Source organism: Centruroides vittatus, unplaced genomic scaffold (assembly GCF_030686945.1).
Source record: "Centruroides vittatus isolate TY-2023 unplaced genomic scaffold, ASM3068694v2 contig_970, whole genome shotgun sequence".
Lineage (NCBI taxonomy): Eukaryota > Metazoa > Arthropoda > Arachnida > Scorpiones > Buthidae > Centruroides > Centruroides vittatus.
The window spans coordinates 2,533,171-2,558,417 of record NW_027122643.1 but is presented as its reverse complement, the minus strand read 5'-3'; the positions used below and the strand labels follow the sequence as shown (position 1 = coordinate 2,558,417).

Here is a 25,247-nt window from a genome sequence, read left to right as displayed (position 1 = left end):
CCAAAACGGGAACAAACTGCAGCCACTGAAGAGATGTGTAGATTTAGAATGATTGACCCTTCAAGAAATCCTGTCGTTTTTCATCCGTTTCAGCCTGCATCTTCAAACTGTTTGAATAATCACGACATCTACAGTGGAATGTGAAAACTCATTCATCATACGATTTCCTTGGTTTTTTGAGAGGAATTTTCTGAGTTATAAAGAAAGATTTTACGATATGTTGACGACTTCCATATCAGTTGTACTTCTAGCAAAAGCCTTGCAGCCTCTTTCAGACTTAGTAAAAGAAAGATTCGATTGAATAATTGCTATTTAATCTGTAGAAAGTCGTGATTAAACTTCAACTATTTAATGTTTTATCAGTCGAAAGTGTTTATATATGAAACAAGAAAGAACAAAACTCGTAAAAATCATATAGTTTTGTGCTCTTTGCTGATATGCTATTGTAGCACGGAAACTTCCCATTCAAGATTTATGTAAAATGTTATGTTTTTTATCTGAATGTCTCATATAATAACTGTTTTTGACACTACTATATGCCTCAGAGGGTATGAAACACTTTGAAATGTTTGAAAACGGAAGCATTTTTCATATTTACGATTAAATTAATGTAAATTCAATCGTAAACATCAGAAATTCTTTAAAATAATATATTATATATTAAAATTTAAACTTTTAATACAAAAATATCGATTTTTAAGTAAATTTCTTCGTCATTATTACGATTACTTATGTATAAAATTATCATAAAAGGTATAATACAATCTTTCAATTATACTGCTTTTAAATATCATCTGTGAACGTATTATTTAGCTTGAATAGTCATATCTAGTTAATTAATAATCTAATTTTAATTTATTTTTACGTATTAACCATTTAAATATGTAAAGTATTAACGTTTTTAACCAAATTTAAAATGAAATTAAGTTGTTAATTGATGAGGGAATATCATAATTATAAGTAATGATTTTATATGTTTGATCAAATAATCTTTTAATTCTGTATTAAAAATAAAGAAAATGATTTAATTTAATTTATTTTTCAATTTTTATTATAACGATGAAATTCTCCTGGGCTCAGAAAATTTTTCCTTCCTCAGAGAATCGAACAGAAACCGATAACGAAGCAAATTTCGTGACGTCATCAATTCTACTCCTAATTAGTTCCTTTTAGTGTTTTTTTTTTTTTTTCTTTTTTCCGTCTGAAAATTGGTTTAATCTACTACAAACCAACTTTTTCTAAGAGAAAGTTTTCGATATATTATTAAAATATTAGATTTTTAGTTCATCAAATTTGGGGAAAAAGATATTTATGTGGTTTGTTTTTGATGGATCCTTTTTTAGTTGGTTAAATGCAGGCAGTAAAGATAAAAATTTACAGGAATGGGAATTGTAAAAAGTTTAAACAATTCTGTATGAATTGTAAGAAAAACTAAAAAAACAAGAAAAAATAGATGACTTGGGAGTAGAAGAGAAAAGGATGCATTTGTTTTGATTGCCTTTTTCAGGCTTTTCAAAAATTAAATTGTTCTATCTCAGAGAATTTGGTGCTAAAGACGGAATAAACTATTTAAACTTTGATTCTCGCACTTTATATATAAAATGTATTAAATAAAAAACTTTTAAAAAAATATTTTGAATTAATAAAATCTGTGAGAAAAACATTTCTTCGAGTCTTTAGAAATATTTTCAGGCCTTTTATACTACTAGAAATTGTGTATTTTTTATATTTAACAGATCTAAAATTTGGATATGTTAGGGCTACCTCCAATAACGGACACCCCCTATAATGGCCAATTTTTCAGAAACGTTTGGAGTCCGTTGTTTGGAGGTTATTTCGTATAAATTTCAAAACTTCTCTTTTGAAATTTATACGAAATAACCTCCAAACAACGGACATTTTTGTTTCCGTCAGTCGACGTTGTTCAGAGGTTTGACGGTATATAATATTGTAAAAATATAGTAAGTTCTCGATACGGTAAATTTTCAAAGGACTGGGCTAAGAGTTCACTATGCACATAAAGAATAGTAAGGGCCACTATATCGAGTGATCGCTATATCAAGAGTTTACTGTATATCAATTATGACAATGCTTTCTTCATAAAAATATTATCGTTGGTAGATATATACTCTTCTTATGTTGAATCAAATCAAAAAAATGTAATAAAGACATAATTTGAATAAATGAAATGAACCACTTTTAGTGAGAGAGCTTTGAAAAAACTCGGCAAAAAGTTATTATATAAAAGCACTTAAATTAAATGATAAAAACGAAAATTTTTATAAAAAATAATCCATTAATATGCTTAAATTTTAACTTATTTTCTATATAAATAAGTAGTTTATAACTATATAAACTAATACATATACAACCATTATCATTAGTGAGTTAGTTAAGTGAGATTTGAGCCAAATCTCAATAATGTTGACGTGTAGAATAAATTACATTGCTAGATATTTAATGCCATGAGCTAGAATGTGATTATTAATTTCTCAAACACATTTAAATTATGATTATTAATACCCAAACACATTCTTGTTCAGTGAAAAATCTGTTTAAAATATTAAATTTATCGCTTATAAATTTATACATTCGCTGTTCTACTAAAATTCAACAAAAATCATTTTAAAAAGAATTATTTAAAGTAACTTTAACTCACAATTTTAATTAATTATTATTAAATTTTGTTGTTAATATTAATTAAATTAATAATAATTATAGAATTAGATTATAATTTCTGTCCATTTTTTTCAAGAATAGAAATATCGAAAATTCAGTAAAATTTCGCTTATATATAAGCGAATTTTAATTATATGCTATTATCCTTAGGGTTATTAATCATATAGGAATTCCTATTCAAAATTGATACTAATAATATTAAAAGATATTATTTAAAAGGATATTTAATATAGTATATCTGCGTTCAATCACTTAGAAACAAAACAGAACTTAAAGCTTACACATCAAGTTATTTTTCTTCCTTAAACGGAATTCTGTAACTAAGATTTTTTCCCCCTCTTTCCTTTTTTTTTAATCACAGATTCCGTACAAATCAATGCAGATCTTTAGTCATTAAAGAGGAACCTCGCAGAGCATCCAATTTGTGCATGTAATTTAGAACTGTATCTATCCAAATAAATGTTATCTTAACCATGCTGTGCTAAATTAAAACGATGCTTTTTAAAACGGAAACGCTGTCGAGTTTTAAAAAAATTTCTACATAAAAAATGTAATTAAAATGTGTAAAAAACGGTTAAAATTCGTGTGTGTATACGTACATTTTCAGCATTAATAAAATTAAAACAATTTTTCAGTTGGAAGTAATGAATTAAAATGATTAAATGGAGGGTTTTTTTTCTATATAATGAATTATTATTAAATTAACGTATTTTTACTGTGTTTTTGTAAATATTGGAAGAAAACAAACCAGTTAAACAAAAAAAACTAACACTTGACGACTCGAAAAAAAAGCTGAAAACGTCAATTTTAGGAAAACACGAAGAAGGTGGTACAACATTATTCTTCTTTGTTGTGCATTCCTAAAGCTAACAAATATACATTTTATTTTGTTTTTCTTCTTATTTTTACCAAAACCTAAACACTTGTTAATTAAGCTAACCTAAAATCGAAGTTAAGTTATATATATAGTTAAGTATACTTAATAAAAACAAAAAGAGAACAACTCGAATTTCTAACCCAAAGAATCGAGAGTTAAGCTAATATTTTAAAGTCGTGAGGAAAATCAAATGGAAATTTTAAAGTAGATTCTCATGCTGACAGATCTGTGTTGTCACAGTTGCAGTCGACAGACAAATAAAATAAAATAAAATAAAATAAAATAAAAAAAAACAGAAATCTTATTTTTAGCAAGAAAAATCCAATTTCTTAACTTTGACAACATATCTAATTCTTTGCTGAGAAAAATTGCTATACAATTGAGAAATATTTACGCCTTTGTCAAAAAAGACAACACGGAGAATTGAACTAAAAATGAATGATACTATTGGTCGACTCTCATCGATTTTCTTACCTACTTTGAACTTTGCAATCACCAAACGGACAAATATAGAACAGCTCAAGAAGGTTAAAATATTGCAGTGAATCGAAGTTAAGATATAAGAAAAAGCCATTGATAAGATAAGGGTTTTCTAAACATAGAAAACCGTTTTATAGCCTGTATCTAAATAAATCTTAGATAAGTAATCTTATTATCAAACGTGGTAAGTACACGATAGTTTGGATATATCTTCATGAACAGTTGACTCGATAATGCTTTAACTGATGATTATGTGAAAAAACTTCTTATGTTTTGTCTGATAGAATTTTCGTTTGTCAGACTGTTTGACTGTAAGTATTGATTGTACGAATCTAGAAGCAGAACGATTCAAAGACGCGCATCGAATGTTAACAAGCAGACAATCGCTCCGCTTACAGTGACAAAAGAACACGGTTTTCTCATCCAAACTGAAAGACAGCTATCAAAAAGCTAGCCAATCGTATTTACAATTCTATTCACATATACAGTAAACGGTGTTGTAGAAAACTGAATGCTATGTACGCTTGTGGTATATGTTTATATATAGGATGACAAATGATAGTTTATAAAAATAACACAAGCTGACAGTTCCGCAAGAATCATGGCTAGATTTAAAGTATGATTTCGATTTTATTTAAAACAGCAATAATATCGTGGAAAATACCAATAATCTCATCGCTTTCTGCTTCAAAATGTAGATTTATATGTATTTTATATATGAATATACATACATATAGATAGATATTGATGTATTAATAATTTAAAATTTTATTTATGTTTATATCAACGAGTTCATTTAAAATTCTAATGAAGTTGTTGAAAAATATACAAATATAAGAGATAGAGCAGAATTGCAAATACTTGAAAATTTCTATCAATATTTCACTCTCCTTCTGAAGTATTAAAAGTAATTCTTATTAGATCTTCAACAAATTTTTATTATTTTCTTAACAAATTATTACGACTTGATATCGCTTGCCTAAGTTCATAGTTACTGGAGGCATTGTACTGTACTGTACTTTAATTTAACATCATTAAAAAAAAATAAAAGTAAAATTGGCTACGTTACATCGAAGACCGTTACTTGTTAATGTTTAAAAGATAGAAAAGCATTTAACAAAAATGAGAAAGTTTTGATAAACACTCAAGCACAGAAATACAGAATTGTATATGTGTTATTTGATTGTTTCTTATCCGAGCCACTTGTAGTGGATGCTGGTTTATTGATTGAATCCCTCTAGCAAGAGACGTTTGGTCCTTCTCCAACTCGCTAAAAGTTAATTTCCTGTTAAATGCATCCTCAGACGTCGGAAACGTCCACTTCTGTTTGTCACGCTCTGTTTGCTTTAGTTGACTGACAGTTCACTGATCAAATATCTCAGGCAATCCACTCTCCTTCACTTTACAACTAAATAATTCTTCACTTTGATCTCTCTTTCTATTCGGATCTTTTCTTCTCCTTCGTCAACAACAGTTTTCTGTTTTCAGTGCGATGTCAGTCTCAACTCGCATTGTGAACAGATGTCTCTATTGTACTTTATAAGGCTATTATCCTTTACTGTTCAAAATCTTTACTTACTTTTTCCTCTCAGATGTATAGCTATTTTAGTCCTAATACTTGGCAAACTCCAGATCTAAGATTCTAGCCTCCAGGTAACACACACACACACACACATATATATATATATATATATCTAAGTTAATGCTTCATTAAGAATAAACTAGGATTTACTTAAGATTTAAAATCTTAATGAAGCACTACTTCTACTCTTTAAATAGAGAAAAAAGTATAATTAATTTTATCTACATACTTTGAATTCGAGTAACGTGTTATAAAACCAGCTACAAAAACTATAACTTATTTAAAAATTCAAACCGTTAGCTGTCATTTTAATTAAGCCGAAAAAAATAAGTAAAGTTCTTAGACGAGAAGAGTTAATTCAATTAATTAAATTTAATACTTCAAAGCTGAATGTTAAGAAAAAATTGATAATTTTTTGCGATTACTTAGATGATGATCGCCATGTTTTAATTCGGATTTATTTAAGACTTTTTTCATATCCATCTTCTTATTTTTAAGATGCAGAAAGAAAGAAGATCCACGAAAAAATAAAAAAAGGAAACTTAACCCTTTTCCAGGCAATTTCCGGTGGAGTATAATAAAAGTTTAGTTGCATAGATAAGGCTCTTGCTCTCTTTAATTTGATCGATTTTCTCTTCAGAGTTTCTCTTTAACTATCTGATAAATTGCAGGAAACTATCCTGTATAGTTTCTTGCAATCTATCAGATATTGAGGTGACTTAGAGAAGTGTCATGGATTTGATTCTTGTATTTTCCCTGAAGTTTATTTAATCCTGTTGATCCTATTTAGTTTACTTTAGTTTGTAATCTTTTTATCCTATTCTCATGTTATTCGATAAAACTGTTTAGCCAAATACGAGAAATTAAAAATTTAAAGTACTTAAAATAAACTTTTCAAGTTACAGCTGCTGTCTTTTCTAGTTTTCTACATCCAACCTATTTTTGCTTACTTCCTGAACTTTTTTTTTTATCTTTAACCCATTTTATTCTTAATTGTTTCACTTTAACTTTTCTTCTCTATGACCCATTTTAGAACTTAATTTTGAATTTTTAATATATTTAGTCTTATAACTTTTGGAAATTTTGTAATTAATCTTGCTTAAAATCATTAAAATTGTTCTTTTATAACGCCAAAGATAAACATAAAACGAAATTAAAAATTCTATCTGTTTATTTTATACTACTTTAAGTCTTGTTTTCTGGCATTTCTATCTCAATTTTAATATTAGAATTTGCAATTTTAAATTATATAATTTAATGCATATTTGTACTTAGCTGATAGAAACATTCTTTATAATTACTATATTTTAGATAAAATTTTCTGTATTTTTCTAAGCTAATAGATCTCATTATGTCATACATTAATAGATTGATTTCTGTATATAAGGATTTTTATATACAGAATGAATTTAAAGAAATTCCAAAATATTCACAGTATAAATTAAGTCAAATATCAGATAATGACGTCGACTTTTATTGTAATAATATTAAACTTAAACTAATATTAAATGACTAGGTACGCGAATAACAGAGATTTGACAATGCTCTTATGTCTGTTTGCAATCAAGTAGTATCAATAAATAGAACTTGTAGAATAATCTGAAAATATCATATGTAAAGTAGATGTCTTCTGGAGAATTCATGGTTTTCACATCATGCTGAGATAGTAACTTAATTTTGTTTGATCCAAATTCTTTGTAAGTAGTAGGTGAATACAGCAACTTGGAAATTCTGTGCAGAAAATCTCTGTGGTTTAACAGTAGAGGACGACAAATATATTCAATTATATGTTCAAAAATGAAGACAACAGACCTCGTAAAAACATTTGATCTGAGGATGATAGGTTTTATAGATCTGATATTGTCAACTTAGTTACTTGAGTTCTAGTCTCTTAACAGCATTGGGGACAATAGTTTCTTCTTTAACAGTACGCAAGAGGGTTCATATGGTTTTTGTACTAGGAAACTAATGATGTGTGTGTTCCCTCAACTCCTCGACACAAGAGAAGGCCTCTTGATTTCACTTCATGTCAACTAGACTCATGAGAGTTCTGTTTTCTTTGCAAACGAGTTCAAATTTGTTCTTTAAAATGATTGTATAGAAGGACAGTATATTTGCTCTTTAAAATTACTAATTTGTTGTTTAAAATAAACTGTAGGCTTTAGAATGATTGCATGCTTCTACATCCACTTTTAGAGATTGGTGTATAATTTGAACGTATTGGCACAAGATGTTTTTATTATGACTGCATAGATCTCAATATGATATTCTTTAATTGTATTAATGTTCATCCAGGATCAGTATAGTAATGTTCAAAATAACCACTCAGTCGGTTTAACGAAACACAAAGTTTATATTTACAATATAAATGTACAAAATAATACAAATTAGAGTCACAATTAAATATGCACAAACACTAATCCAACGACAACCGACTATTCCCGTGCAAGTTCATCGAAAGAAACTCCTTACGACCTCCACAAGCAGACTTATAATTAACAACACATCCAAGTCAGGAACAAGTTCGTACTAAAACACTGGGGTTTACTTTCCCCAGATTTCCGTTGCGTCCAACGAGAGAGACAGTTAGAACTTCGGTAACAACGATCCTAATTCGATCCGATCCGATCTTCCCGATACGAGCTCAGCCGATCCCGATACGAACTTCTGTTCCCGCCAAAACTACTGCTTAAATAGTGTCCGGCGTTTGAATCGTCCGCCAATCAAATTTGAATGTTTCCACCACGTCCGGCCAACGGTCATTTCTCGCCAGCCAATCGTCCGTCTGTCGTCGGCTTGAAACTCAACGGTTCTTCTAACGGTCGTTTCTAACGGCCGTTCCTAACGGTTATCCCGTCCCGAAAGTTCGTTATATTAAAACAGGGCGGAAATCGCTTGCCTAGGCGATTCCATACCCTACAAGTATTTTGTACTTCCTGCTTGTGTTACAAAGCTAATTTTATTCTTAATTGAGGATAATATCCAAACTCTTCAAGTTAAGATAGCAAACAATATATCGAAATAAATAGTTTTAGTAGTACACAATATCCGCACTATTTCTGTAAAATCTCACTTCTGCTGAAGGATTGTTTTATTAGCGTGTTGCTATAATCTACTCAAAAAATCTAAAGCAACTTAAAAATGCTTTAGTGGAATGGCAGACATTATTTCCAAATACTACTGAACAGTCTGGAAAACAGCACGAAACAATGTTGCGAGGCATTTATTGCTCTCTGAGGTGCACTCTGTTTTGACTCATTTTTTTGCAATGTGATTCTGAATGCGAATTATTCTTACATTCTTAAAAATAAATTTTCTCGTAAATATTCTCAATAAATGTGCTGTTTAAGTACATGTTTTTAAGCAAACTTTTACGCTGAAATTTTCAAAAAAAAAGTTCTTTTAAAAATTACTTTGTTCCTTAGTTAATGAAACCGTTGGTTGTATTTTTAATAATTACAAAACTTTTGTTTCTTTGTATTGGGAATTTTACATGTAATTAAACAAATGCATAATTACAAAAATAAATGCAATATTCATTTAGGATAACGAGTAAAAATATGTCAAACTTTCTGAATCATTTAATTTATTTATCTAAATTTTAATCTATGTTAGGAGTTAATATTTTAATATTAAAACCCATTTGTGATCATTAACGAAGCATTAAAAACATATGCGAATCAAGCAATTGAAATGTTCTCTAAACAACAAAGAAAGATTGTTTTCTCAATTTTTGAGATTTAAATCTTAACTACATCGCAACTGTCAGGTAATATTATTCTTTTCTTAAATCTCAGTTGGAGAAAATCTTCGAAATTTTATTTAAATAAATTATCTACTCCCTTGTCAATTCAAAATCTTATTTTTAGACTTTAATACTTTAATCTCTTCTAATAAAACTCTTTCCTTGTCGTAATACTTTCACAATATTAAAGTTTAATTAAAATTAAAATTAATACTTTGTATTAAATCATCCATTTTATAAGTTATTAATATTCCCAATGGCATGGTTAACATATTAATATGTATCATACTTATCAATTTATAAGTAAAATAATAATAACTTTTAACCTTATAACCTAAACTATATTTTAAAAAATTTAATTCTTATATTTTAAAATATGTATTTGTCTAATTTATCATTTCTCCGTTTGGAATAATGATTTAAAAATAAGAAAAATATTTATACAATTATTAAAATATAAAAATATGAGTAATGATCTTCATTACACCAGTTAATTTATGTTAAAAAGTTGACATTTGTATACTATTAGACTCTAATTAATGTGATTATTTTCACAGTTATAAATCATTTAAGATCATTATATAATTTTATAACAAAAAATAAATAAGTAATGACAAGATCTAGTGTTGTTTTCGTATATTTATTTAAATTGCCTCTTGCTGTTCCTTTTCCCGTCTCTGCCTTGTTATGCGATACATTTATTTAAATATAAGTTGAAAAAGTATCTGTCTACAACAATTGGCATCCTTCTTTTCAGAAAAATCTACCTTTCAAGTATTTCTAATCATTATTTTTTTATTGTAATTTTTTTCTATAAAATACACATCATTATTTAAGTAGTTAAAAATTAATGCTTTATCATTATAAAAATATAAAATAACTACATTAACACTGTAAGCATAGTATTAATTCACTTCAATTTAATAAGATTAATTTAAAAATTAATACGAATTTAAGGATAACAACCAAATAAAAAGACTATAAACAAATTTCTGTATCTTTCTACAGGCTTTATTTATAGTTAAACATATTTAAATATGTATTTTTCTTAGGATATTTAGAGCGAAAAAAATGGTTCAAATCATTCTTCGTTCTAAATATTTAAATACTGTTTTATTTAAGTGCAATATATCATGCTTATGTTTTATATTACGACTTAAACATACGCCTATACAAAATATATATAAGCTTATAATGGATCATAAAATTAATAAAAATGTTTATTTTTCATTTCAAGATAATTTTAGTAGAAGCCATTAAAACGTTGATATTATATTATATAAAAAAAAGAAATAGATTATTACAGGTGCAGAATAAGAAAAACGTTTATATTTTTCTTAAATCTAACCTTTAAAATCTGAAAATATTCCATTTATTAGAGTAAACATATAACAATTTTACAAATAAATTTCTATTTACATTTTAACTTTAGTCTTTTCTTTGTTTCAGAAATAAATATTGTTTTCTGAAACGTTTTATTTATCGTCACGCTCTATTTTTTCGGGGAATAATTTGTTATTTTAACGACTTTAAGGTATTAAATCGGTTTAGAAATTCGACTAAATCCTAAAAATTACTGTATAATCTCAGATTTACGATACAAAACTGCGATAAAATTAATTAAATATTAATATGAAAACAGTCAAAAATACATAATTTGCATTATATAAATTTAAAAAATGCTACGTTGTTTTATTTTTATTAATTTATTATATTTAGCTATTTATTAAATATAACCCTTATAACAAAATAATAATTTACTCATGAATTCGTATTGAATAAAGTAATATGCCTTAAAGGCTGGTAGCTTTCGAAAATTTATAAAGTCTATCCTCTAGTATTGGCATATAAAGTTATAACTTCACTTAATGTCAATATAACTATTTTGGCGCATTATTAATAATATAATAATTTATATCTATATTCTTATTTTGTAAATTTATATTAAATATTAATAAACGTTTTAATGAAAAGTTGAAAGGTATTATTTATCAATAAAAGCAAATTAATTTTTAAGTATAATATTATATTAATAATAATGTTATATACAGCTTAATAAATTCTTAAATTATTGATATTTTATTTTTATTTATTGCTATCGTTAAATTGTTTCATAATATTGTATTATATACTTTATATAACAATTTACTTACGTAAATTTTTGTCGAACATCGATAAATAATTTTTGCTGTTTAAATGAATAAATTTTCTATTTAATCATATGAATTTTTATAAAAATAGATGGAAAGAAAATTTTAAAAAATAACTACACAAGTAAAAGGCATAAAATAAAAAATTATACTCCTTGAAAGATACAATAAATTTTGTTGAATCTGAAAAGTTGACTGATGACTAAAAATGACTGATAGGGCCAGGTTCGATTTTAAACTTATAAATTTTATAGAGATAATAAATAACTTCAAATAACCATTTAAATACTCACATAAGGTTAATTTACATGAATATGCAATGAAAAAAAAGCGCTTCAATATGTTCGTTCGGTCCATGACACGCGGTAGAAAAAGTTATTGATAGTTCTATAGTGACCCTTCCTTCTTCTGACTTATTATATGATATATATCGAATTTGAGCTCTATATTTTGCCATATAATTTGATTTATTACAGTTATTTTTTATGTTAGAATATATTGATGGATACAGCAGAGTCTTATAGATATTGTATCATTTGCTTCAGTTATAACAACAAACTGAGCTCTATTATGTTTTTATTTTCTAATATTGCGATGTGTATTTGAATTAAACCACTTATTTATCTACAAGATTAGCCTGTCAAAGTGTTTCTTCAACAAATTTATTATGTGAGCTACCTGATTACTTTTCTCACGTATATAAGACTGTAAATATTTTATATCTTAATATGATGGCACCGGTTATAAATCTTTCTTTATTTTATCATTTATGACTTCTTCTCATCTATAATTTTTACGATCATTTGTAATTTACTTTTATTTTCGATAATTTCAAATATTTTACTCAACGTTGAAGAGTCTAAAAGATTTTTTTTTATTACGATCCATTCTGTATCATTATTAGTTAAAGTAGTAATAAATGTTTATATAGGAATTCTATATGATTCCCACGTTAGATTTGCTTTAACTCGACCATCTTTTCCAATGCAAAACGTTATTATAGCTAGTAAATGTATATTAAAGTAATAATAAAAAGAGTTTTATTACTGTTTAAGTCGAGAAGATAACACTGTATCGAATCATGAGGGGAAAATAAGGATTTTTTTTTTTCTTAATTATTTCCTTATCGTATCACTGGTATACACCCGGATTTATACACATATTATAAAATGTCTCGTTTAAAAAAAACATAAAAAATTTTATATCTATAAACTTTCACCCTTTACTACTTTTATAAACATTTCCAAAAATTATATTATATAAATTATTTACGATAATGCAAGTTATGAACTTTGTGAATAAATGATAGCAATTGATTTGCCAGTCTTTCATTCTCTTTAAATGAGAACCTTTGACACGAGAAACAATTAGAAAAATAATTAAAATACACTTAATTTCCTATAATGTATTAATTAAATTGTATAATGTATTCCAATTAATAAACTATGTATTAAACTTTCGCATGAGTTAAATTTTTGTTGAAGCCATCTGAACAATGTTATAATTTCCATTTAAACTATTTATTGTTAATTTTTAAATGTTATTAAGTTTATCAGTTGCACACTTTTTTTATTCAGTGTGTATTTTATTAATAAATAATTTATAAGAAGTCTTAAAAAGATAAAAATTTCTCTTGTCTCCTCTAATTATCTGTCAACTTTCTAAGGATAATAACAATTCCATAGATAATCTCTTCAAAAATTTTACTATTTTTTTATCAATTAAATTTTTCTTCTAACATTTCTTTTATTTTCTTATTATTAACCTTCCTTTTCTATTTTTTTATTCTTTTTCGATCCTCATTATATGTGTATATATATATCTTTTTTGTGTGTTGAAAGAAAAAAGTATATCCAATTTTTCAATAATAAAAAAATAAATAAATTGCGGTTTTATTTTAGAAATTAATAAGTTGAATTTTTCATTCTTCTACGCCTTTTTGCCTATAAAAATATTGTTTTCATACGTAATCTTTTTTAAAAAATAATAAATTGATCTCTTTTTCTGTAAAACCAACTTGGATGTGTTGGATACGTTAATCTAATAGGACTACTCAACCTAAAATTGCACTGTTTTCGCTTGTTCTATAATCGAGTTATTCTCATTTCTATCCAGTTCTTTCTCTTTTCTCTTGTTGTATAATCATTATCCTTGTCATTCTTTTCTAAATTATTTTTTTTCTTTCTTTCTCTATCCAATATAGTCCCTCTCTCTAATATTAGACATCGTTTCAATGTTTTCCTACCGTGTAATTTTTCTTTCCTATTCATTGAATTAATCAGTTTTTAATTATTTACAAGTGTCTTTGTATTATCGTCCCTTTCATGTTGATAATTGCTTCTATTTTTATTCTATACAGGAAATTTTGCATTCAATAATCTCTTTTCATATACGAAAACACGCTATTTGTTATCCTTAAGATAAACACGAATGCATAAAAAATGATTATATATTTTTTCAAATATTTAATCATTTTTTACAAAGTGAATAACAACGAGATAATTGAAGTAGTATATCATTAAAAAGTATATATATATATTTACTTTTCAGGAGAATAAATTTTAACTTAAAAATTGTTAAAATATTATTCACGACATATAAAATATTTATTTATTGATGTTAAATTTATTATTTAATGCTTCCACATATGCTACATTACAACTATTTTTTTTTAAATTTTACTTCTATGTATATTTGTTTCTAAAATTAATTATTAAATTATTTATCGATTGATGTATATTTTTTCTGATTTTTCTAGTAATCTTACAGAATTATGAGATCAGATCCTTCGACGAATTTGTTCTTAGAGGCAACATGGCAGTGCTCAGGTGTCCTATCCCTAGTTTTGTCAGCGATTATGTTCGTGTATCCCATTGGGAAAGGAATGACAGTTTCTTTATAACTCCCACGACAGGAGACGGTAATGGTTTTGTAGAGATAGAATCTAACAATCACCATTTACATCCTTCACTTGTGCCACTATGTCAACTTATATATCGGAGAATGTATCCAGATTAGTCCAATAGTCTCATAAGAAAAGCATTACTGCCGACTTGCGGGATGCACTTATACTATAGACTAAAACTGTTATAAAATATTTACTTATTTTTTTAAATTGAAAAAAAAATTCTAAATATATTTTCTTTGTGCAAAATTTCTAAATCAAATAATAAATTAGTATTAAATGTTAAAATGTTTAAAATAATGTTTGCGTATTTAAAAAATGTTAAAATTTTAAAATTTAAATTTAACAGCGTTTCATATATGGATCAGTGACGTACAATTGCAATAACATAAATAAATAATAGTAATAAAGTATACAAAAATATATAATACATAATAATATACCATAAAAACTACGGGGACAAAACTACACAGTAATTTTTTGTTATATAATCAACGAATTCAAAGTTTATTATTATTATTTATATTTTTAATGATATATTATTATGTATTATATATTTTTGTATACTTTATTTATATTATTGCAATTGCACGCTACTGATCCATATTTGGAACACTGTTGAATGTAAATTTTAAAAACGATTCCTTTACATGTTCGTTCCCGCATAGATAGCCGAAAATGTTAGAAAATTAAAAATATTTGCTTTATTTTTTATTATTAAAAATGTCGATTTAAAATTTATTAAATATTATAAAATATACGGTATAATTTGATATATTTTTGATAAATTAAAGGTCGATACGGAATATTTAATAAGGGAGATTTATATATAAAAAAAGTGGACAACAGAGATAGTTCCTACAGTTTTAGATGTCACACAGAGAATATTCTCACAGGAGAAAAAAAGAGCAGTATAAAATATTCAAAAGTCATAGTTACAGGTAAATCAACCTTAAAATTTCTAGATCCAATGTCTTATATTAAACTTTTGTCTCACTATAGTTCAATAACGTTATTGCGAATCTAGAAACACGTAATGTTTCTCCTAAGAGAGAAAGAAACTATGTAATATTTCAAGAGAAGATATCTAATGTTACAATAACTTTTGTTTCGTGTTACAGAACCCCATCACAGCCAGCTGCCCAGGATTATTTCTCGAAGCACTAAACTAACTGTACCTGTTCGGCAGTCCCAAGCCATTTTGGTGTGTATTGCCCAAGGGTATCCACTTCCTACTTATCGTTGGTATAAGGAACAAGGGGGACTTACTCCTGCAGAAATCAATCAAAGGATTAGACAGGAGGATGGTGTATTGCTCATCCAAAGAGTTATGCCAGAGGACAGTGGAAAATATGTTTGTGTTGTCAGCAATAGCGTGGGAGAAGATCGAACAGAAATTGAACTTTTTGTTGAAGGTCGTAATTGCAACTTTATACATTAAACATGTTTATTATTAAATATATTATATAGATAAAAATAAATTGTTAAAATTTAACATTACTTTTTTACTTAAAGTATACGAAATCGTATCTATTTACTTATACATTCGTTCGTTCGAATTTATAAAATATATTCGAACTATTCTGGATAAAATATACGTTTTTTTTAATTTAAAAAAAGATGATAATAAAGTTAAAATTTTTTTGCCTTACAGAGCTTCTGATTGTCAGCCTTATACCAGACCATCAAAGAGTGGATGTCGGAAAAACTGTAACTTTGAACTGTTCTATCACAGGACGTCCTGTCGGCTCAGTCGTATGGAGAAAAGACATGAACTTCCTTCCAACTAGTCGTCGACTGAAGTTTCTTTCTCCAACACTTCTAGAAATCAGCCAAGTGAAGCGTCAGGATGCTGGAATATATCAATGCTTTGTGTATGGAGAAACGAATTCAGTTCAAGCATCTGCTTCTGTTGTTATTGGAGGTAGAATTGAAAATTCAATATTTCAGAAGGTTTGAAAATCTCGAAAATAATATTATATTTCTGTTTTATTGCTTTCAACGGTATATATATATAGGTATATATATATATATATATATATTCAATCGAATATTTATTTACCTGCAAGATATATAAAGTTTTAACGTTGAAATGTTTAAAATATTTATGCTTTAAAAACAAATAACATAATTTAATGCTGCATTAAAGATTAAATACTGATAAAAATTAGTCTTTTTATAAAAATAAAGTTTTAAAAGCTACTTTTTCTTATAGAATTAATCGGATTTTTTAAAATAAAATTTTATTACTTATAGATCTGGTACCAGAGTTTCGATATGTTTATCAAGAACAGACGGTGCATCCTCGTTCTTTTGTATCGCTGAAATGTGTTGCTGTAGGCAACCCTCTTCCACAGATAACTTGGATTCTGGACGGAATATGGCCCATTTCTAGTAGAGCAGGAACGGTGGTAAATACATATGCTACCACAGAAGGCGATGTCATTAGCTACGTAAATCTCACATCAGCTGATGTGGGTGACAGTGGAGTTTATACCTGCACTGCTACAAATTACGCAGGACAGAAAAGCCACTCTCAGAGATTAAATGTGTATGGACCACTATTTGTGAGACCCTTAAGTAACTTTACAGTTTTATCTGGAAAGACTTTTATCATCAGTTGCCCATTCGGCGGTTATCCGTACAGTTCAATTATCTGGAAATATGGTGAGTTTATTTCCTTCCGTTTGTTGAGTACTTCCTCTAGGACAGGAAATGCATCGGGATGTGCTTGTTATGAAATAATTACTTCCGGTAATGGCATAAAATGGAGAGATATGCAGGAAAGATGCTTTTAAAGGGGATACTTGAGTAAAAATTGTTACATTTATAATCATTTCAGTTAAATATTAAATGTTTTGTCGTACGTTTAAGAAGAATTAATTTAAATTGTCTATTAAAAATTTTAATTTAATACCTATTTAAAATTTTGATCGCCCTAATTAATCACGATAGCAAACTTAAAGAGATTTATCGTAAAGTTTCCGTAAACAAGCTTCTGGATATTAAATTCAAAATTTGTTTAAATATTTAAAAAAAAACCGTTAAAGAAAGAGATCTAATATCTATAACTAGGAAATTAGAGAAAATTTTTACGATACTTAAATTTTAGTTTGATGAGAGTTATTGTATTTCTCTTAAATGTTAAGAGTTTAAGTATACAAATTAATCTTGCACGGGAATTTCGCGATATTCTACAAATATTTGCATGTATTAGCATTAATGTATCTAAGTCTTTTATAATTCTAATCTAGGTAGATTTAAAACAAAGCAAAATTAATTACAGAACAAAATATGTTTAAGACCTATTGATACGTTGTTTGGATAGTTTTAAAAGATTTATTATTAAAGTTTCATTTTTAAATAATAAATTTTCTTTATTGTCAAATATTAAAAAATATATACTTTTTATTACAGGAATATTTATTTAGTATATTTATGAAATTTTTAAAGAAATTGATTTTTTGATGTATAAAAAATTGATAAAAAATATTAACTCTTTTATCTTTTTTATTATGCATAAAAAACTTTACAATTTAAAAATTTATTCTGTTATTAACTATTATCTTTCAAATTTGGAGACTATTTATCTTGGAATATTGCCATAATGTGTGCTTGCATTTGCGGCTGTAATTTGCAAACTTGATGATATTGATAAGTAGTTTCAATGGAGACAAGAAAACGCAGTAGGAATAATATGTCCATTACTTTTCGTAAATGTTTGTCTTTTATTATATGCCACTGATTCACAAAAGAGAAAGTGGGTCAGACATACAAAATTTTTGAAAAATAAAAAAGGTCTACAGTTAATGTGACTCTTATTCCAAGGTAACATTAATCAGTTGTAAATAAAACTGTCCAATTTCAAATATAATAAATTTAATTCATGTTTTCTTTTGGAGAGATTCCAATCAGGATGAGAAAATCTAAATTTTATGAGGTAACGTCAAAATCTTTTTAAGTTTTTTTTTTATTCGTATTCGTTTTAGCAGAACTCTTTTCGATAATTTATGGTATAATTAACAGATTTTTATATATTAGTAAATTTATATGTGAGCATTTGTTTTTTCCCTTCTTCTACTGATTTTTCTGGGAGATTTGTAAGTAAATTTTACTGCAAATGTGTCGGATTTTTCCATTTTAAAACTTCTTTTTATTATCATTCGCCGTATAGTTTGTAAATTTTATAAATATAATTTAAAAGAATTTGTTTCAAACTAACTACTGTGCCAATTTACACTAAAAGAAACAGGAAAAGAGATTATTATCCAAGAATTTTAAGAATATTTTTAGCATCAATGACAAATTATCCGCAGAGAGGAAAGTGATATTTTAGATATTTTCTAATGATTCTACCTATTCTAGTTATTTCTAAATTTTTAGGAAGATTAAATTATATTGAAAAGGGATTTTCGATTATTCGTAATTTATAATAACGCTTTTCCATTTCGCTTCTCCGTCTTTTCAATTTTTTAATGTAAAAATAACAACAGAAATATAAATTTATATTACAAAAACTGGCACGTACATTAAGAAATGCTATACTTAAATTATATATAAATACATAGACCATATATTATTTAAAAATTTGTATTAAATAAACTTTATGCAACGGTATATAATAATAAAAATTAAACAGTAACTTCCATAACGAATACATAATTATTCGTAATTGTAAGAATTATATAAAAATATTTGTTAAAATTTAAAAAATTTTATTAATATTATAAGTAAACACACATAAATTTTTATAAAATATTATTTTGCTTTTAGGCTCTCCCTTGGACTTATTTTAAGCTGATCTGTTCTGATCAGCTTAAAATAAATAAATATTATGCAAATATGAAAGTGCGATATGCAATAAAAGACGATTTAAAAAGTATTTTAATTATTTATTGCAAAATTTTAACGATTTTTCCTAAGCTAGTAGTATTTTTTCTAGCATTAATATCATTCATCCAGTATTGTTTTTTAGGACAGATATGAAGACTTCTATCATTAAGTCATGCTACATGATATTAATTTATAAAGTAAATTAAAGTTGTAAAATTACTATTATTTAATTACAGTAATAAAAACCGTGATGAAATTTTTATAAATCCAGCTAGTATATAAAACATTAAAAAATACCTTTGATATAGATTACCTTTTTGTAAAATTTTAATCAATAAAATGAATTTCTTTCATCAAATAGAATTAGCTTTTATAGGTTAGGTAATTTTATTATGCAATTTATATTCAATAGAAAATATTCTTCTTTTTAACATATACTTTTCTTTTTTTTCTTCCTTTTTCTTAAAATACACTTCTATAATCCTTGTTTCGAGATAATTAAACTCAAGACTTTTATTCCAAGCTTTGAAAGTATAACGAATTAAATTTGTTAAATTTTTTTTCTTTAAAAATGAAAGGAAGAATGACTTTAATATTTTATAAAATATTTTTGAAAGGATATTTGAAGAAAAAGAGATTAAAATTGCCTTTTGAAGTGTTTGACACGTCTTTACTAAACTCACTCATCACATTGGCTGACAACTGTGAAATTGCATGCATATTTCTAGACAAATGACATTTTCAGCAAATGTAATTATCCCTAATTGGAAATTCATTTATTCAAAATCTTAATTTGAAAACATTTTTCAAGGACACTTATGAAAAGTACTTACAGCAATAAATTTAAGATAGGAATGACTATATCCATTAATAGTGCTGTCAGCCTTATACAGTGCATCAGCAGTGCTTATGGCTTAGCAACTTCTAACTTGATGGATAGACTAATGAATTATTCAAGTGAAAAAAATACTAAATTTTTTTTATTTACTTATATATAAAAAATATCCAATAATAAACTTTTAAATTATTATATTATCGAGTTTAGATAATGCTTTTACCTTGGAACAATATGATGCTGGAGAAAATAATCACCAGTTTAAAAGGCTGCAACTGCTAGGATAGATGTCATTAAGGTTAAATAAGGAAGGTTTCATTATCGCTAAATAGTAGCTCTACCGTTGCACTAACCGTAAATAACAGTTATTGTATAGCCATAAAGAAACTCGGTGCAAGAAAAAAAGTGAATTTTCCAAAACTAAAATCGTTATTTTTATCATATTAATGGATCTTTCGATGATAAGAAACAAAATTATATATATTGTTATTACATTTTAAACGCGCTCAAGTATTGTGTAGAAGCAATTGTTGAACATTATTCCAAGATGGATTTCATCTAAGCATCAGTATTACGCACGTTGCATTCTTTCTCACAGATTCTTCACTTTAATGGCGCTAAGCTTAACTTAATTTATGCCCACAAGCGTTGAACTAATTATTTTGTATAACCTAAGCACGTTTTCGGTGGCGAAGGATAATTCATTGCAGAGAAAAACTGTTTGAATAACAAAAGTACTTTAGTGGAAACAACAAACAAGAAAAAATGAACTTCCTACATCTAATTTATGAGCCTCTTTCAATTTTATTGTTTTGGATTTATTTAGAAGTGAAAGAAAAACTATAACTATTACATTGTTTTTTTAAATGAACAATGCATTATTTTTTCTCCATTAATTCAAAATTTTTTCTCTTATTTTCATCCGTTTCTTGTACATTTTTGATGATTATAGTTATTAGAAATTTAAATAAATAATTTAAAAGGAAATTATCAATTTTTACATTTCGCTCTCTCTCTCATCTTTTATTTTGAGCATCTCTTGAGTAGAAAACCTTCGTAGAATTTACTTTTGAATATTTATAAGATGTTTTTAAATTATACAATGCCATTAGATTTTATGATAATAACCTGAACTTTTTTCCTCTTGTATTATTATCATTACTTAGAAATCCCGTGGAGGATTTTGATGAAATCTCTGTTATGTAACGGGATTTTGGTGCTGTTATTATTATTTATAAAGGGAAAAAAATTGATAAAATATTTTTGTTTATATACAAAAATTTCTTTCTGTTCAAAGACTGTAAAGTATTATTTCTATATCAAATAAATACGACTCAAATGTATAAAGGTTTAAAATTATTTAAAATATAAATTATTAATTTTTTATTATTTTCTCTCGGAAATAAAACTTTAATCGGTTTCAATGCGAATTCTCACTTATCTCGTCTTAGATACTTCATTAATATACAACAATTACAAGATACTTAAATGTATTATTATATATAGTCTATTAAATAGTTAAAGGTTCTTTGTTTATAATATTTTGCATTATTCAGATAATGTAATTTATAATATTAAATATTTTAAGTCTTCAAATTACATTAAAAAGCACAACATTGTACAGAGTCGAGGTAACAAGATGCGTCTTATCTGGAACATATCTCCTTATCTCAAAAATATCATATCGATCTAAATGTATTAAAAAGAAAAGGAGTACATTTTACATCTTTAAGATATGATATTTAAAAGATTAATATTGTAAATTGCCGTTTAAAAATTTTTATAAACATAGATTGTTCATGTTTTGAATGTTGAGAAAGAAGTTATAAATGTTCAACACGATGGAAAGATGTGTATTGCATAGATGCCAACTCTAAGGGACGGAACCTATTTGGTCCCCAATATTTTAAAGTAATGACAGATTTCTCAAAGTTAAGGATAAAAATTATATTTAGTCTTCAACTTTGGGGAACCCTGCACCACTTAAAATATTAAGGGAGATGAACGGGTTCCGAACCTCTAGATTTGGAGCCTTTTAGGTGTTGTATAGCTAGAAAATAATTAATACACCTGTACATAGTTATTAAACAATATATAAATGTCACGTACTGTAGAAGTTCTGACGTTAGTCATAGTTGCCATTCTCGAAAACAAAGTTGAATATTCTTATAGAAATAAATGTGTTTTGTTAAATAAATTTTTCGGCTTTTGAAAGTTGAGACTAGCCATAAATAAATTGAAGTGAGTAATTTTGTTTTATAAATAAGTTTTAGTGCATGAATGATAGTTTGTCATCTTTCTCTTTTGACAAATATATTAAAACCCAGTTTACTAAATGATGCTCTCTTGGTGTTCATCAATAATAGGTAAAAATTTTTAAATTTCTACTAAAGAACAAATCGTTTCGGAGTTTAGTACATGAAAAATCACGCAATTTAATCATTGACTTATAAATTTTAAAGTGGAATGCATTTTAATAAAATAAAATTTTCTAAATTTATTATTCTTAAACTTTATAATTCATTAAAGTGTTATTAAAATATCAAAATCCATTTATAATTATCAAATAATGAATTTATTAAATATCTAATGATAAGCTTTAATGTTTATTTTAAGAGTTATTAATAGTTTGCTTTATAGTTAAGGCTATTTAACGCTGATAAAGATAGAGTTCTGGAAATCAAAATGTCATTCACAGAACATTAATTCATTTATCAAGATGTGCTGCAGCTTGCTCTAAACTGTTCAATGCTTGAACGAGTGTGTTACTTCAGGAATTTCAACGTTAAATCGTCCACGAAATCGCTCAATAAGCTTTAAAATCGCTAGATAAATATTGAAGATGGAAGGATATTAAGAAGCGAAAAAAAGAAATATGAAATTTTTATAGGATAACGTTTATAAATTAAGTACCAGCTGCATTCTTGTCACAGATGTTTACGGACTATTCTTGTAACAGCAAATCGTTATCAGAACAATGTGTGTAATAACCCTAGGGACATATAAAGGAGATCTATGATAGGGCGGTTCCTATATTCACACGTCTGCCTTATCATAATAATTATTACTTTTTGTTCTTCGGAGTATTACTGAGTTCATCTCCAGTCAATTTATATACAGTTTTGTACAGTGAGTTTAATTACACTTTTTTCCGGTTATAAATAATATCCTGAAATGTTTTAATCGATATTCTCTTCTGCACAGTTAAAATTTAAATTAGATGCCATTTATCCTTTATGTTTCGAAATTATTTGTATACTTTTTTCTTCCTTGTAATAAATTACACGTTTGCAATTTTTCAAAAATGGTTTTCCTTCCAACGACCGCGTAAGAAATTATGTAGAATTATTAATTTAACGGTTAGAACCGCGATAAATATTAATAAATCAGATTTATCCACGCTTCAATCGATGCTTTCAAATTAATAGTTATGTTATAGATAGTAAGCCAAACGTGGTATGTAATCCAATCAGGTCACTATCAGTAGCCAATGATGTGGTAGAATAGAATGAAGAGGTAATTTCTATCATACATTTATCAATGACAAGTATACTATTTCCACATGTTATATTCAAACTCTCTTTTTCTCCAGATACCAGTAGATTGGATTTGTGGACAGGTGAACTATCCGGTTTTCCAACAAATGGTGTGATTGTTGGGCTTGAGACAATTTTTCTCTTTGGCTGCTAATCAATCACAAAAGATAAATCACCTATGGGACTTACAAACCTATCTATTTTCTCGCCTTTAGAATCTAAAGACACTGAGTGTATTTCTATCTTTACTTACGAAAATATAAAGCCAAGCAATCCTCGTATCATCCAATCTAAAAAGAAAGCATTAAAGTTGGTAGTAAATATCATTTAAGTTATATCTAACAGTAGCATATTTATAATATATATACAGTATACGATTATTTTAAAGGATATATCCTATGGGTACAAGTGTCTTCTATCTATTTTTACACAGAAGAAACAATACTCTATATTGTTTAAAGTATGAATGATCTTTAGGTTCTGCCAAGCAGCAGATTACGATAATAGGATAACCGAGTTGGTGTGCTAGGATTCGATTATTGAATCCGGTTTTTAGGATAAACCTCTATTCTAGCTCGACGTTGTTGTAGTAAAGTCTCTTATAAAATCCAATTTAGCCCAGACATCGAGTTGGCGGTTGGGTGATAAAATCTAAATTGCACTGTCATTCCACTGGTGTCCATATACACATACTGCCAGGGTTATTGTCTAATGGTATGACGGGGAGTCTTGTAATTTAAAAATATTAAATCGGTAATAAAGATTGAAAATATATCGCACCACTTATTAAATTGTATGAATATTTAGGGTTTCGGAAGATTAAAGTAGGAATTGCTTTCCTATATCATTAGATTTAATGACTCGATTTATTACTATATGTAAATATGACATAGGTCTTACAGTGTTTAATACTTTTTATAATTTACTACAAAATTTTCGACAAGTTCTTAATGTTAAAAATTTAAATTTAGATTTTTTTACGATGAATCATTATCTTCTAAAATAAAAAATTGGTGTGAAGTATTTTCCCTGATGATTATTATTAAAATTATATCTCTTCGGTTTTATATACAAGTTATGACGTGGTAAGATTACATTTGTAAACGTTTTAATTAAAAATTAAATATTTATAAAGACTATCGGGCAATGTTAATTAGGCTAACTATATCTGTGGAACAAAAATAAAATTTTGAATTTATTAGATATAATGTTGTACGTGTATTTAAGGGATAAGGAATGGATATAACATACAGGCTTACACCTATAAATTTTTCTTTAATCAATTTATAAAGATTATAAAAGTTCTGATAGTTATAGCAAATTCTTAAAGGAAATAGTCATAAATTTTTAATAATAATTTTACTGATATAATCTTTATTAAAAATTTTATGCTGTTTACATAATATCAAATATCTTTATATTTTTAATCTCAAATTATATATTTATAATTTCAAAATAAATATTTAATAAATTCTTACTTTAGTCTACCTCTTTTAACTAAAAAAGTACGAATAAGTATGAGCTTGTAGAGACTACTTGAGTAGTCTCTATAGACTCTGATGTAGGGGTGAGAACTTGTATGTTTGAGAATATAAAGTCGTTAAAGTTTTTGTCATGTTTTAGAT

The 25,247-nt window shown here is 26.7% G+C and overlaps 1 protein-coding gene across 3 annotated transcripts in view; it reads left to right on the top strand.

The window, feature by feature from the left end:
* LOC136985464 (cell adhesion molecule Dscam1-like) overlaps positions 1-25,247 on the top strand; it is a 44,553-nt gene that overhangs the window by 4,544 nt on the left and 14,762 nt on the right. For all 3 annotated transcript variants that reach the window (XR_010882344.1, XM_067282753.1, XM_067282754.1), the window contains exons 3-7: positions 14,272-14,433; positions 15,213-15,359; positions 15,540-15,833; positions 16,073-16,342; positions 16,675-17,085. Coding sequence is in view for 2 of the 3 variants with exons in the window: in XM_067282753.1 (XP_067138854.1) it covers positions 14,272-14,433; positions 15,213-15,359; positions 15,540-15,833; positions 16,073-16,342; positions 16,675-17,085 (1,284 nt within the window). In the remaining variant the exon portion in view is untranslated. The remainder of the gene's footprint in view (positions 1-14,271; positions 14,434-15,212; positions 15,360-15,539; positions 15,834-16,072; positions 16,343-16,674; positions 17,086-25,247) is intronic.